At 42.7% G+C, this 16,171-nt stretch overlaps 1 protein-coding gene across 1 annotated transcript in view; it reads left to right on the top strand.

The window, feature by feature from the left end:
- The window catches only part of adamts3 (ADAM metallopeptidase with thrombospondin type 1 motif, 3), a 384,520-nt gene that overhangs the window by 20,136 nt on the left and 348,213 nt on the right, over positions 1-16,171 (top strand). Inside the window, exon 3 of the mRNA XM_041869483.2 lies at positions 10,256-10,707. Coding sequence (XP_041725417.2) covers positions 10,256-10,707 — 452 coding nt within the window. The remainder of the gene's footprint in view (positions 1-10,255; positions 10,708-16,171) is intronic.

Raw genomic sequence — 16,171 nt, 5'->3', positions numbered from 1 at the left:
ATGAACTGTTCAATTTCTTCTCGTAAATCAAAGAAACGCCTCAGCACAGCACCTCGGCTTAACCATCTTACCTCAGTGTGGTATGGCAGGCCATAGATGTGGTCTTTCTCTCTGAGAAGGCTGTCAAACTGACGGTGATTCAGGCTTCTGGATCGGATGAAATTAACAGTTTGGATGACCACCTTCATGACGTTATCCATCTTTAATGACTTGCAACACAAAGCCTCCTGGTGCAAAATACAGTGAAAAGTCCAAAAATCACGTCCTCCATTTGCAGATTGCACTTTCACTCTGAACTTTGTCACAACGCCTGCTTTTTTCCTGATCATTGAGGGCGCACCATCTGTAGCCAGGCTGACAGCGCGGGACCAGTCCACTCCGACCCTGTCCAGCGCGCCGACGAGTGCAGTGAAAATATCAGCTGCTGTCGTTGTATCTGTCATCGGCACCAACTCCACGAACTCCTCGGTGACGGTCAATGTGTCATCAACTCCGCGGATGAAAATGGCCAGTTGTGCAACATCTGTAATGTCCGTGCTTTCATCAATTGCAACCGAAAACGCAATAAATGACTTTACTTTTTGCTTCAACTGGCTGTCCAAATCCACTGAAAGATCGGAAATCCTGTCTGCAACTGTGTTTCTTGTCAGGCTGATATTTGCAAAAGCCTGGTGCTTTTCAGGGCACACAATCTCTGCTGCCTTCATCATGCATGTTTTTACAAATTCACCCTCACTAAATGGTTTTGAAGCCACTGCGATTTCATTAGCAATGAGGTAGCTAGCACTGATGTCTCGGCTGTGAGTAAACACAGACTGCTGTTTCTTCAGACCCACCAACAGTTCATTCACCTTCTCTCTTCTCCGCTGTTCTTGAAAGTTGTCATATTTGTCGGCATGAAGACTCACATAGTGGCGACGAAGGTTATATTCTTTCAGCACTGCAACATGCTGTGAACACACCAAACATACAGCTTTCCCATTCAATTCCGTGAATAAATAGAAGGATGACAATTTTTCTTGGAACACTCTGCGTCCACTTTTCTCTTTTTTGACAGAGACATATTGGGGCAATGAGGGTGCCAAATCACATAATGTTAAAAGTAGAAGCCGTAATAAATATCGCGGGCAAAACAAAGTAGCTCATCCGGACTGGCTGCACTTGCTTGACCTATTTGCTCTGCCCCGGTATAAACAGTTTGCTTGCTTAACACAATTGCTATTGCACCATCCAGTGGACACAATTGGAACAGCAGTTTATTTTATTGAAAAATTGCAGCTCATTTTTATACTTTACAAAATCATCTCGCGGGCTGGATTAAACCCGTTTGCGGGCCTGATCCGGCCCGTGGGCCGGACGTTTGACACCCCTGATCTAGAGGGACATTCCAGGAGGAATAACATTGTTGTGGCATACCTGAGTCTCCACATGAGACCTGGATGGAGTCTGAGGAGAAAGTTTAAAAAATGATTCCCGAAAAGTTGCAGATGGATCATAGGCAGATTGAGATGTAGCATGCCCACAGGTCTGGAAAACCTGTAACCAGCCCAGGTGACAGACCCAGGCCGATAGTGGTCAGGTGACAGACCCAGGCCGATAGTGGTCAGATGACAGACCCAGGCCGATAGTGGTCAGGTGACAGACCCAGGCCGATAGTGGTCAGGTGACAGACCCAGGCCGATAGTGGTCAGGTGACAGACCCAGGCCGATAGTGGTCAGGTGACAGACCCAGGCCGATAGTGGTCAGGTGACAGACCCAGGCCGATAGTGGTCAGGTGACAGACCCAGGCCGATAGTGGTCAGGTGACAGACCCAGGCCGATAGTGGTCAGGTGACAGACCCAGGCCGATAGTGGTCAGGTGACAGACCCAGGCCGATAGTGGTCAGGTGACAGACCCAGGCCGATAGTGGTCAGGTGACAGACCCAGGCCGATAGTGGTCAGGTGACAGACCCAGGCCGATAGTGGTCAGGTTTTTAAGGTTCAAAGACAAGATGGCTGTTCTGGAGAGAGCCAAGGACTTGAGAGGAACCAACATCTCCCTCAATGAGGACTTCTTGGAAGCTGTGTGCTAGAGGCAGAAATAACTTATCCCAGCTATAAAAGCTGCCAGAGAGCGTCAGGACATTGCTTACATCCAATGCGACAAGCTCATTGTCCACCCTCCCTCCCAAAAGCCTGGGAGGAGTGAGAGAGCCAAGCTTCAGCCCAACATCACATCACATATACACAAACGCATACACAAACACTCACAAGTGCCTGATCGCCTGACTATTAGCCAAACAATGTTTTTATTGTTATTTTACAAATGATTTTCTTCAGGAAAGTGCTAAGAATAGCGCATATTAATATATGTAGCCTTAGAAATAAGGTTCATGAAATCAATAACTTGGTAACATCGGATAACATTCATATACTGGCCATCTCAAAAACTCACTTAGATAATTCCTTTGATTATACAGCAGTAGAAATACAAGGATATAACATCTACAGTGGGGAAAAAAAGTATTTAGTCAGCCACCAATTGTGCAAGTTCTCCCACTTAAAAAGATGAGAGAGGCCTGTAATTTTCATTATAGGTACACGTCAACTTTGACAGACAAATTGAGAAAAAAAAATCCAGAAAATCACATTGTAGGATTTTTAATGAATTATTTGCAAATTATGGTGGAAAATAAGTATTTGGTCACCTACAAACAAGCAAGATTTCTGGCTCTCACAGACCTGTAACTTCTTCTTTAAGAGGCTCCTCTGTCCTCCACTCGTTACCTGTATTAATGGCACCTGTTTGAACTTGTTATCAGTATAAAAGACACCTGTCCACAACCTCAAACAGTCACACTCCAAACTCCACTATGGCCAAGACCAAAGAGCTGTCAAAGGACACCAGAAACAAAATTGTAGACCTGCACCAGGCTGGGAAGACTGAATCTGCAATAGGTAAGCAGCTTGGTTTGAAGAAATCAACTGTGGGAGCAATTATTAGGAAATGGAAGACATACAAGACCACTGATAATCTCCCTCGATCTGGGGCTCCACGCAAGATCTCACCCCGTGGGGTCAAAATGATCACAAGAACGGTGAGCAAAAATCCCAGAACCACACGGGGGGACCTAGTGAATGACCTGCAGAGAGCTGGGACCAAAGTAACAAAGCCTACCATCAGTAACACACTACGCCGCCAGGGACTCAAATCCTGCAGTGCCAGACGTGTCCCCCCTGCTTAAGCCAGTACATGTCCAGGCCCGTCTGAAGTTTGCTAGAGTGCATTTGGATGATCCAGAAGAGGATTGGGAGAATGTCATATGGTCAGATGAAATCAAAATATAACTTTTTGGTAAAAACTCAACTCGTCGTGTTTGGAGGACAAAGAATGCTGAGTTGCATCCAAAGAACACCATACCTACTGTGAAGCATGGGGGTGGAAACATCATGCTTTGGGGCTGTTTTTCTGCAAAGGGACCAGGACGACTGATCCGTGTAAAGGAAAGAATGAATGGGGCCATGTATCGTGAGATTTTGAGTGAAAACCTCCTTCCATCAGCAAGGGCATTGAAGATGAAACGTGGCTGGGTCTTTCAGCATGACAATGATCCCAAACACACTGCCCGGGCAACGAAGGAGTGGCTTCATAAGAAGCATTTCAAGGTCCTGGAGTGGCCTAGCCAGTCTCCAGATCTCAACCCCATAGAAAATCTTTGGAGGGAGATGAAAGTCTGTGTTGCCCAGCGACAGCCCTAAAACATCACTGCTCTAGAGGAGATCTGCATGGAGGAATGGGCCAAAATACCAGCAACAGTGTGTGAAAACCTTGTGAAGACTTACAGAAAACGTTTGACCCGTGTCATTGCCAACAAAGGGTATATAACAAAGTATTGAGAAACTTTTGTTATTGACCAAATACTTATTTTCCACCATAATTTGCAAATAAATTCATAAGAAATCCTACAATGTGATTTTCTGGATTTTTTTTTCTCATTTTGTCTGTCACAGTTGACGTGTACCTATGATGAAAATTACAGGCCTCTCTCATCTTTTTAAGTGGGAGAACTTGTACAATTGGTGGCTGACTAAATACTTTTTTCCCCCACTGTATATAAAAGACAGGAATGCCTATGGGGGAGGTGTTGCTGTATAGGTTCACAGTCAAATTCCTGTAACGCCTAGACAAGATCTCATGTCAAATGTTGTTGAAGTGTTGTGGTTGCAAGTTCACCTGCCTCATCTTAAGCCTTTTCGTTTAGGGTGCTGCTGTAGGCCACCAAGTGCTAACAGTCAGTATTTGGATGATGTGTGTGCAATGCTTGATAGTGTGTATGTGATGTTAACAGAGAGGTCTATTTTCTGGGTGATCTGAACATTGACTGGTTAGCAGCTAGCTGTCCTTTCAAGAGGAAGCTTCAAACTGTGACTAATGGCTGTAATATGACCCAGGTTATCACTCAACCAGCTAGAGTGTATACCAATAGTGTTGATCTGTGACTAATGGCTGTAACATGACCCAGGTTATCACTCAACCAACTAGAGTGTTTACCAATAGTGTTGATCTGTGACTAATGGCTGTAACATGACCCAGGTTATCACTCAACCAACTAGAGTGTTTACCAATAGTGTTGATCTGTGACTAATGGCTGTAACATGACCCAAGTTATCACTCAACCAACTAGAGTGTTTACCAATAGTGTTGATCTGTGACTAATGGCTGTAACATGACCCAGGTTATCACTCAACCAACTAGAGTGTTCACCAATAGTGTTGATCTGTGACTAATGGCTGTAACATGACCCAGGTTATCACTCAACCAACTAGAGTGTATATCAATAGTGTTGATATGTGACATCCACTTGTATTGATCATAATACAATAAAGGTTGGGCCTAATGTAATTTATAATAGATCATACAAAATGTTTTTTCAGGACTATTTTGTTGAAGATGTAAAACATGTATGCTGGTCTGATGTGTATGAGGAAGTGAATCCAGATGCAGCACTGGAACTATTTGTAAAATTATTCATGCCAATTGTTGACAAGTATGCACCTGTTAAGAAACTAACTAAGAACTGTTATAGCCCTCTGGATTGATGATGACTTGAAAAGTTGAATGGTTCAAAGAAATGATGCAGAAAACGTGGCCAACAAGTCAGGCTGCTCAGCTGATTGATTGACATATTGTCTCAATTGAGACATGTTGTGACTAAACTTAACAAAAAGAAGAAGAAATTACATTAAACACAATGGAAAAATACTTTGGAATACCTTAAATTATATAATGGGCAGAAAACCCTATTAATCTCTGTTCATTGAAGTTGATGGGTTATTTGTAACAAAACCTTTCAATATTGCCAATCATTTCAATGACTATTTCACTAGTAAAGTGGAAAAACTCAGACATGAAATGACAACATTGAACAGTGAACCATCAAAACTATTGTTATCCATCAATATACAGAACCAGTCAAAGGTTTGGACACACCTAGTCATTCCAGGGTTAAGGTTTGGACACGCCTCCTCATTCCAGGGTTAAGGTTTGGACACGCCTCCTCATTCCAGGGTTAAGGTTTGGACACGCCTACTCATTCCAGGGTTAAGGTTTGGACACGCCTACTCATTCCAGGGTTAAGGTTTGGACACACCTACTCATTCCAGGGTTTTTCCTTATTTTTCCTATTTTCTACATTGTAGAATAATAGTGAAGACATCAAAACTATGAAATAACACATGGAATCATGTAGTAAGCAAAAAAGTGTTAAACAAATCAAAATAAATGTTATATTTGAGATTCTTCAAATAGCCACCATTTGCCTTGATGACAGCTTTGCACACTCGTGGCATTCTCTCAACCAGCTTCACCTGGAATGCTTTTCCAACAGTCTTGAAGGAGTTCCCACGTATGCTGAGCACTTGTTGGCTGCTTTTCCTTCAACTCTGCCATCTGACTCATCCCAAACCATCTCAATTGGGTTGAGGTCGGGGATTGTGGAGGCCAGGTCATCTGATGCAGTACTCCATCACTCTCCTTCTTGGTAAAATAGCCCTTACACAGCCTGGAGGTGTGTTGGGTCATTGTCCTGTTGAAAAACCAAATGATAGTCCCACTAAGCCCAAACCAGATGGGATGGCGTATCACTGCAGAGTGCTGTGGTAGCCATGCTGGTTAAGTGTGCCTTGAATTCTAAATAAATCACAGACAGTGTCACCAGCAAAGCACCCCCACATCATCACACCTCCTCCTCCATGCTTCACGGTGGAAACCACACATGCAGAGATCATCCGTTCACTCACACCGCATCTCACAAAGACACGGCGGTTGGAACCAAAAATCTCAAATTTGGACTCCAGACCAAAGGACACATTTCCACCGGTCTAATGTCCATCGCTTGTGTTTCTTGGCTCAAGCAGGTCTCTTCTTCTTATTGGTGTCCTTTAGTAGTGGTTTCTTTGCAGCAAGTTGACCATGAAGGCCTGTTTCACATAGTCCCTTCTGAACAGTTGATGTTGAGATGTGTCTGTGACTTGAACTCTGTGAAGCATATATTTGGGCTGCAATTTCTGAGGCTGGTAACTCTAATGAACTTATCCTCTGCAGCAGAGGTAACTCTGGGTCTTCCATTCCTGTGGCGGTCCTCATGAGAGACAGTTTCATCATAGCGCTTGATGGTTTTTGCGACTGCACTTGAAGAAACTTTCAAAGTTCTTGAAATATTCTGTATTGACTGACCTTCATGTCTTAAAGTAATGATGGACTGTCGTTTCTCTTTGCTTATTTGAGCTGTTCTTGCCATAATATGGACTTGGTCTTTTACCAAATAGGGCTATCTTCTGTATACCCCCCCTATCTTGTCAAAATACAACTAATTGGCTCAAACGCATTAAGAAGGAAAGAAATTCCACAAATTAACTTTTAACAAGGCACACCTGTTAATTGAAATGCACACTTTTTTGGTTACTATAAACAGTTGAAGTCGGAAGTTTACATACACTTAGGTTGGAGTCATTAAAACTCGTTTTTCAACCACTCCACAAATTTCTTGTTAACAAACTATAGTTTTGGCAAGTCGGTTAGGACATCTACTTTGTGCATGACACAAGTAATTTTTCCAACAATTGTTTACAGACAGATTATTTCACTTATAATTCACTGTATCACAATTCCAGTTGGTCAGAAGTTTACATACACTAAATTGACTGTGCCTTTAAACAGCTTGGAAAATTCCAGAAAATGATGTCATGGCTTTAGAAGCTTCTGATAGGCAAATTGACATCATTTGAGTCAATTGGAGGTGTACCTGTGGATGTATTTCAAGGCCTACCTTCAAACTCAGTGCCTCTTTGCTTGACATCATGGGAAAATCAAAAGAAATCAGCCAAGACCTCAGAAAACAAATTGTAGACCTCCACAAGTCTGGTTCATCCTTGGGAGCAAATTCCAAACGCCTGAAGGTACCACGTTCATCTGTACAAACAATAGTACGCAAGTATAAACACCATGGGACCACGCAGCCGTCATACCGCTCAGGAAGGAGACTTGTTCTGTCTCCTAGAGATGAACGTACATTGGTGCAAAAATTGCAAATCAATCCCAGAACAACAGCAAAGGACCTTGTGAAGATGCTGGAGGAAACAAGGTACAAAAGTATCTATATCCACAGTAAAACGAGTCCTATATCAACATAACCCGAAAGGCCGCTCAGCAAGGAAGAAGCCACTGCTCCAAAACCGCCATAAAAAAGCCAGACTACGGTTTGCAACTGCACATGGGGACAAAGATCGTACTTTTTGGAGAAATGTCCTCTGGTCTGATGAAGTAAAAATAGAACTGTTTGGCCATAATGACCATCGTTATGTTTGGAGGAAAAAGGGGGTCCCTTGCAAGCCGAAGAACACCATCCCAACCGTGAAGCACGGGGGTGGCAGCATCATGCTGTGGGGGTGCTTTGCTGCAGGAGGGACTGGTGCACTTCACAAAATAGATGGCATCATGAGGAAGGAAAATTATGTGGATATATTGAAGCAACATCTCAAGACATCAGTCAGGAAGTTAAAGCTTGGTCGCAAATGGGTCTTCCAAATGAACAATGACCCCAAGCATACTTCCAAAGTTGTGGCAAAATGGCTTAAGGACAACAAAGTCAAGGTATTGGAGTGGCCATCACAAAGCCCTGACCTCAATCCTATAGAAAATTTGTGGGCAGAACTGAAAAAGCGTGTGCGAGCAATGAGCAATGAGGCCTACAAACCTGACTCAGTTACACCAGCTCTGTCAGGAGGAATGGGCCAAAATTCACCAAATTTATTGTGGGAAGCTTGTGGAAGGCTACCCGAAACGTTTGACCCAAGTTAAACAATTTAAATGCAATGCTGCCAAATACTAATTAAGTGTATGTAAACTTCTGACCCACTGGGAATGTGATGAAATTAATAAAAGCTGAAATAAATAATTCTCTCTACTATTATTCTGACGTTTTACATTCTTAAAATAAAGTGGTGATCCTAACTGACCTAAAACAGGGACTTTTTACTAGGATTAAATGTCAGGAATTGTGAAAAACTGAGTTTAAATGTATTTGGCTAAGGTGTATGTAAACTTCCGACTTCAACAGTAGATTCCATATGTGTTATTTCATAGTTTTGATGTCTTCACTATTATTCTACAATGTTGAAAATAGTAAAAAATAAAGAAAAACCCTTGAATGAGTAGGTGTGTCCAAACTTTTGACTGGTAGTGTAGATAAGCCACCAGGTAGACAACCATGATGTTAAACTATTGAGAATGGTAGCCAACTATATTGCCACCCCTTTTTGCTATATCTTTAACCAAAGCCTGAAGGACTGTGTGTGTGTCAGTCTACTGCCTAAAAATAATAAAGGTTTGTTGGCTCTAAGAGCCGCCCAATCAGTTTGCCGCCTGTTCTTAGTAAACTGATGGAGGGAATTGTGTTTGACCAAATTCAGTGTTATTTTCAGAGAACAAGTTAACTACTGACTTTCAGCATGCATATAGAGAAGGGCACTCAACTTGTACTGACTCAGATGATGATTGGTTAAAAGGATAATAAGATGATAGATGTAGCTGTATTGTCATTATGTTATTTTTTATTTTACCTTTATTTAACTAGGCACGTCAGTTAAGAACAAATTCTTATTTACAATGACGGCCTACACCGGCCAAACCCGGACGACGCTGGGCCAATTGTGCACCGCCCTATGGGACTCCCAATCACGGCCGGTTGTGATACAGCCTGGAATCGAACCAGGGGGTCTGTAGTGACGCCTCAAGCCCTGAGATGCAGTGCCTTAGACCGCTGCACCACTCGGTCTGTAGTGACGCCTCAAGCCCTGAGATGCAGTGCCTTAGACCGCTGAGATGCAGTGCCTTAGACCGCTGAGATGCAGTGCCTTAGACCGCTGAGATGCAGTGCCTTAGACCGCTGAGATGCAGTGCCTTAGACCGCTGAGATGCAGTGCCTTAGACCGCTGAGATGCAGTGCCTTAGACCGCTGAGATGCAGTGCCTTAGACCGCTGAGATGCAGTGCCTTAGACCGCTGAGATGCAGTGCCTTAGACCGCTGAGATGCAGTGCCTTAGACCACTGAGATGCAGTGCCTTCGACCGCTGAGATGCAGTGCCTTAGACCGCTGAGATGCAGTGCCTTAGACCGCTGCGCCACTCGGGATGTTATTGATCATAAATTGTTATTGAACAAACTAACTTGTTATGGTTTTACATCGCCTGTCATCATTTGTCACATGCTTGGTAAACAACAGGTGTAGACTAACAGTGAAATGATTACTTACGGGAAGAGACAGGTTAAAGAAGGATTTTTAAGCCTTGAGACGTTTGAGACATGAATTCTGTGCCATTCAGAGGGTGAATGGGCAAGACAAAATATTTAAGTGCCTTTGAACGAGGTATGGTAGTAGTTGCCAGGCGCACCGGTTTGTGTCAAGAACTGCAACTCTGCCGGGTATTTTACGCTCAATAGTTTCCCGTATGTATCAAGAATGGTCCACCATCCAAAGGACATTCAGCCAGCATGACACAACTTTGGGAAGCATTGGAGTCAACATGGGCCAGCATCCCTGTGGAACGCTTTTGACACCTTGTAGAGTCCATTCCCCGATGAATTGAGGCTGTTCTGAGGGCAAAAGGAGGTGAAACTCAAAATTAGGAAGGTGTCCCTACTGTTTAGTATACTCAGTATACAGTATTGATGATAAAATATTGATTTTTAACATTGTTGTTGTTGTTTATTCCAGACCAGCTGCGTAGCCGCCTGAGAGAGTATGGCCTCATCACCCCCATCAGCACCGACTCCCATGGTCACTTCCTGTCCCACCTGCTCTCGGCCAATCACAAGCAGCGGGTGAAGAGGGAGGTGGGGACAGAGGGTTCGGAGCAGGCCAGTGATAGGCTGTTCTTCAACATCACGGTGTTCGGCAGGGAGTTCCACCTGAGGCTCCACCCCAACGACCGCCTGGTGTCTCCTGGGGCCATGGTGGAGTGGCACGACCAGGTCCCTGAATCAGGCAACGCCAGCAGCAGTGGCACTATCAGTATTGGTGTTGGTGGAGAGAACGGGACTGAGTCGACCAGCGGTGGGACAGAGAGGATTCTCAGGAGGGGGCTGCTGAAAACAGACTGCACCTTTATCGGTGACATCACCGACGTAAAGGGAGCCTCCGTCGCCATTAACAACTGTGATGGACTGGTAAATTCACACACACACTGCCCCCTTGACACTCTCAATGCTTTAGAGATGTTTGGTGAGCTTACCATGTGGTGGTCAGTGGTTTTAGATGGTTGGAACTCTGCTGTCAGCTCTATAGATCTGGTCAATAGCTGAGGGTTGACCTTACCATGTGGTGGTCAGTGGTTTTAGATGGTTGGAACTCTGCTGTCAGGTCTATAGATCTGGTCAATAGCTGAGGGTTGACCTTACCATGTGGTGGTCAGTGGTTTTAGATGGTTGGAACTCTGCTGTCAGGTCTATAGATCTGGTCAATAGCTGAGGTTTGACCTTACCATGTGGTGGTCAGTGGTTTTAGATGGTTGGAACTCTACTGTCAGGTCTATAGATCTGGTCAATAGCTGAGGGTTGACCTTACCATGTGGTGGTCAGTGGTTTAAGATGGTTGGAACTCTGCTGTCAGGTCTATAGATCTGGTCAATAGCTGAGGGTTGACCTTACCATGTGGTGGTCAGTGGTTTTAGATTAGATGGTTGGAACTCTGCTGTCAGGTCAATAGCTGAGGGGTGACCTTATCATGTGGTGGTTTTAGATGGTTGGAACTCTGCTGTCAGGTCTATAGATCTGGTCAATAGCTGAGGGTTGACCTTATCATGTGGTGGTCAGTGGTTTAAGATGGTTGGAACTCTGCTGTCAGCTCTATAGATCTGGTCAATAGCTGAGGGTTGACCTTACCATGTGGTGGTCAGTGGTTTTAGATGGTTGGAACTCTGCTGTCAGGTCAATAGCTGAGGGTTGACCTTATCATGTGGTGGTCAGTGGTTTTAGATTAGATGGTTGGAACTCTACTGTCAGGTCTATAGATCTGGTCAATAGCTGAGGGTTGACCTTATCATGTGGTGGTTTTAGATGGTTGGAACTCTGCTGTCAGCTCTATAGCTCTGGTATATAGCTGAGGGGTGAGGCTTCTCTATATCTGCTCTATATATGGTGGTTTACATTCTGCTCCAGATATTCCTCATTCTGACAGCTGGAAGAGGCTTTGTCTTGATGTTTGTCATGGGTAGTATATTTTCCCTGCTAGTTTAAGTAACCCACCGTAGTATATTTTCCCTGTGTTAAGTTTCAATAACCCATGTTTCTATATTTTCCCTGTGTTTGTTTCATTAACGCTTGGTAGTGCACTTGACCTGTGTTTATTTTCAGTAACCCATGGTACTATATTTCCCATGTGTTAATTTCAGTGGTATATATACAGTGGGGCAGTGGGGCAATTGTGCAAGTTCTCCCACTTAAAAAGATGAGAGAGGCCTGTAATTTTCATCATAGGTACACGTCAACTATGACAGACAAAATGAGATTTTTTTCTCTCCAGAAAATCACATTGTAGGATTTTTTATGAATTTATTTGCAAATTATGGTGGAAAATAAGTATTTGGTCAATAACAAAAGTTTCTCAATACTTTGTTATATACCCTTTGTTGGCAATGACACAGGTCAAACGTTTTCTGTAAGTCTTCACAAGGTTTTCACACACTGTTGCTGGTATTTTGGCCCATTCCTCCATGCAGATCTCCTCTAGAGCAGTGATGTTTTGGGGCTGTCGCTGGGCAACACAGACTTTCAACTCCCTCCAAAGATGTTCTATGGGGTTGAGATCTGGAGACTGGCTAGGCCACTCCAGGACCTTGAAATGCTTCTTACGAAGCCACTCCTTCGTTGCCCGGGCGGTGTGTTTGGGATCATTGTCATGCTGAAAGACCCAGCCACGTTTCATCTTCAATGCCCTTGCTGATGGAAGGAGGTTTTCACTCAAAATGTCACGATACATGGCCCCATTCATTCTTTCCTTTACATGTATCAGTCGTCCTGGTCCCTTTGCAGAAAAACAGCCCCAAAGCATGATGTTTCCACCCCATGCTTCACAGTAGGTATGGTGTTCTTTGGATGCAACTCAGCATTCTTTGTCCTCCAAACACGACGAGTTGAGTTTTTACCAAAAAGTTATATTTTGGTTTCATCTGACCATATGACATTCTCCCAATCCTCTTCTGGATCATCCAAATGCACTCTAGCAAACTTCAGATGGGCCTGGACATGTACTGGCTTAAGCAGGGGGACACGTCTGGCACTGCAGGATTTGAGTCCCTGGCGGCGTAGTGTGTTACTGATGGTAGGCTTTGTTACTTTGGTCCCAGCTCTTTGCAGGTCATTCACTAGGTCCCCCCGTGTGGTTCTGGGATTTTTGCTCACCGTTCTTGTGATCATTTTGACCCCATGGGGTGAGATCTTGCGTGGAGCCCCAGATCGAGGGAGATTATCAGTGGTCTTGTATGTCTTCCATTTCCTAATAATTGCTCCCACAGTTGATTTCTTCAAACCAAGCTGCTTACCTATTGCAGATTCAGTCTTCCCAGCCTGGTGCAGGTCTACAATTTTGTTTCAGGTGTCCTTTGACAGCTCTTTGGTCTTGGCCATAGTGGAGTTTGGAGTGTGACTGTTTGAGGTTGTGGACAGGTGTCTTTTATACTGATAACAAGTTCAAACAGGTGCCATTAATACAGGTAACGAGTGGAGGACAGAGGAGCCTCTTAAAGAAGAAGTTACAGGTCTGTGAGAGCCAGAAATTCTTGCTTGTTTGTAGGTGACCAAATACTTATTTTCCACCATAATTTGCAAATAAATTCATAAAAAATCCTACAATGTGATTTTCTGGAAAAAACATTCTCATTTTGTCTGTCATAGTTGACGTGTACCTATGATGAAAATTACAGGCCTCATCTTTTTAAGTGGGAGAACTTGCACAATTGGTGGCTGACTAAATACTTTTTTCCCCCACTGTACTCATCACCATGTCAGTAGTTTGTCAGTAGTTATTACTAATCTCCATGTCAGTAGTCTCAGTAGTTATTACTCATCTCAATGTCAGTAGTCTGTCAGTAGTTATTACTCATCTCCATGTCAGTAGTTATTACTAATCTCCATGTCATTATCTCAGTAGTTATTTCTAATCTCCATGTCATTATCTCAGTAGTTATTTCTAATCTCCATGTCAAAAGTCTGTCATTAGTTATTTGTACTCATCTCCCTGTCAGTAGTCGTTCAATAGTACACTTCCGTTCAAAAGTTTGGGGTTACTTAGAAATGTCCTTGTTTTCGAAAGGAAAAAAGAAAAAAAAGTCCATTAAAATAACATCAAATTGATCAGAAATACAGTGTGGACATTGTTAATGTTGTAAATGGCTATTGTAGCTGGAAACGGCTGATTTTTTATGGAATATCTACATAGGCGTACAGAGGCCCATTATCAGCCACCATCAGTCCTGTGTTCCATGGAAAACAAGGAAATGTCTAAGTGACCCCAAACTTTTGAACGGTAGTGTAAGTACTCATTTCTATCTCAGTAGTCTGTCAGTAGTTATTACTAAGATCCCTGTCAGTAGTCTGTCAGTAGTTATTACTCATCACCCTGTCAGTAGTCTGTCAGTAGTTATTACTAAGATCCCTGTCAGTAGTCTGTCAGTAGTTATTACTCATCACCCTGTCAGTAGTCTGTCAGTAGTTATTACTAAGATCCCTGTCAGTAGTCTGTCAGTAGATAGTACTCATCTACATGTCAGTAGTCTGTCAGTAGATAGTACTCATCTCAATGTCAGTAGTCTCTCAGTAGTTATTACTAATCTCAATGTCAGTAGTCTCAGTAGTTATTACTCATCTCAATGTCAGTAGTCTGTCAGTAGTTATTACTCACCGCCCTGTCAGTAGTCTGTCAGTAGTTATTACTAATCTCAATGTCAGTAGTCTGTCAGTAGTTATTACTCATCACCCTGTCAGTAGTTATTACTCACCGCCCTGTCAGTAGTCTGTCAGTAGTTATTACTCATCTCAATGCCAGTAGTCTGTCAGTAGTTATTACTCACCGCCCTGTCAGTAGTCTGTCAGTAGTTATTACTAATCTCAATGTCAGTAGTCTCTCAGTAGTTATTACTAATCTCAATGTCAGTAGTCTCAGTAGTTATTACTCATCTCAATGTCAGTAGTCTGTCAGTAGTTATTACTAATCTCAATGTCAGTAGTCTCTCAGTAGTTATTACTCATCTCAATGTCAGTAGTATGTCAGTAGTTATTACTCTGTGGTCCTCTGTAGCTCAGCTGGTAGAGCATGGCGCTTGTAACGCTAAGGTAGTGGGTTCGATCCCCGAGACCACCCATACACACAAAAAAAAAAAAAATGTATGCACGCATGACTGTAAGTCGCATTGGATAAAAGCGTCTGCTAAATGGCATATTATTATTATATTATTACTCATTCCATGTCAGTAGTCTCTCAGTAGTTATTACTCATCACCCTGTCAGTAGTCTGTCAGTAGTTATTACTCATCTCAATGTCAGTAGTCTGTCAGTAGTTATTACTCATCTCCATGTCAGTAGTCTGTCAGTAGTTATTACTCATCTCAATGTCAGTAGTCTGTCAGTAGTTATTACTCATCTCCATGTCAGTAGTCTGTCAGTAGTTATTACTCATCTCAATGTCAGTAGTCATTTAGTAGTTATTACTCATCTCAATGGCAGTAGTCTCAATAGTTATTACTCATCTCCATGTCAGTAGTCTGTCAGTAGTTATTACTCATCACCATGACAGTAGTCTGTTAGTAGTTATTACTCATGTCAATGTCAGTAGTCTGTCAGTAGTTATTACTCATCACCATGACAGTAGTCTGTTAGTAGTTATTACTCATCACCATGACAGTAGTCTGTCAGTAGTTATTACTCATGTCAATGTCAGTAGTCTGTCAGTAGTTATTACTCATCACCATGACAGTAGTCTGTTAGTAGTTATTACTCATGTCAATGTCAGTAGTCTGTCAGTAGTTATTACTCATCACCATGACAGTAGTCTGTTAGTAGTTATTACTCATGTCAATTTCAGTAGTCATTCAGTAGTTATTACTCATCTCAATGTCAGTAGTCATTCAGTAGTTATTACTAATCTCAATGGCAGTAGTCTCAGTAGTTATTACTAATCTCAATGTCAGTAGTCTCAGTAGTTATTACTCATGTCAATTTCAGTAGTCATTCAGTAGTTATTACTCATCTCAATGTCAGTAGTCATTCAGTAGTTATTACTAATCTCAATGTCAGTAGTCATTCAGTAGTTATTACTCATCTCAATGTCAGTAGTCATTCAGTAGTTATTACTCATCTCAATGTCAGTAGTCATTCAGTAGTTATTACTAATCTCAATGTCAGTAGTCTGTCAGTAGTTATTACTCATCACCCTGTCAGTAGTTATTACTCACCGCCCTGTCAGTAGTCTGTCAGTAGTTATTACTCATCTCCAATGCCAGTAGTCTGTCAGTAGTTATTACTCACCGCCCTGTCAGTAGTCTGTCAGTAGTTATTACTAATCTCAATGTCAGTAGTCTCTCAGTAGTTATTACTAATCTCAATGTCAGTAGTCTCAGTAGTTATTACTCATCTCAAT

The sequence above is a fragment of the Coregonus clupeaformis genome, unplaced genomic scaffold (assembly GCF_020615455.1).
Source record: "Coregonus clupeaformis isolate EN_2021a unplaced genomic scaffold, ASM2061545v1 scaf0250, whole genome shotgun sequence".
Lineage (NCBI taxonomy): Eukaryota > Metazoa > Chordata > Actinopteri > Salmoniformes > Salmonidae > Coregonus > Coregonus clupeaformis.
This window is presented reverse-complemented; position numbering and strand designations above follow the sequence as displayed.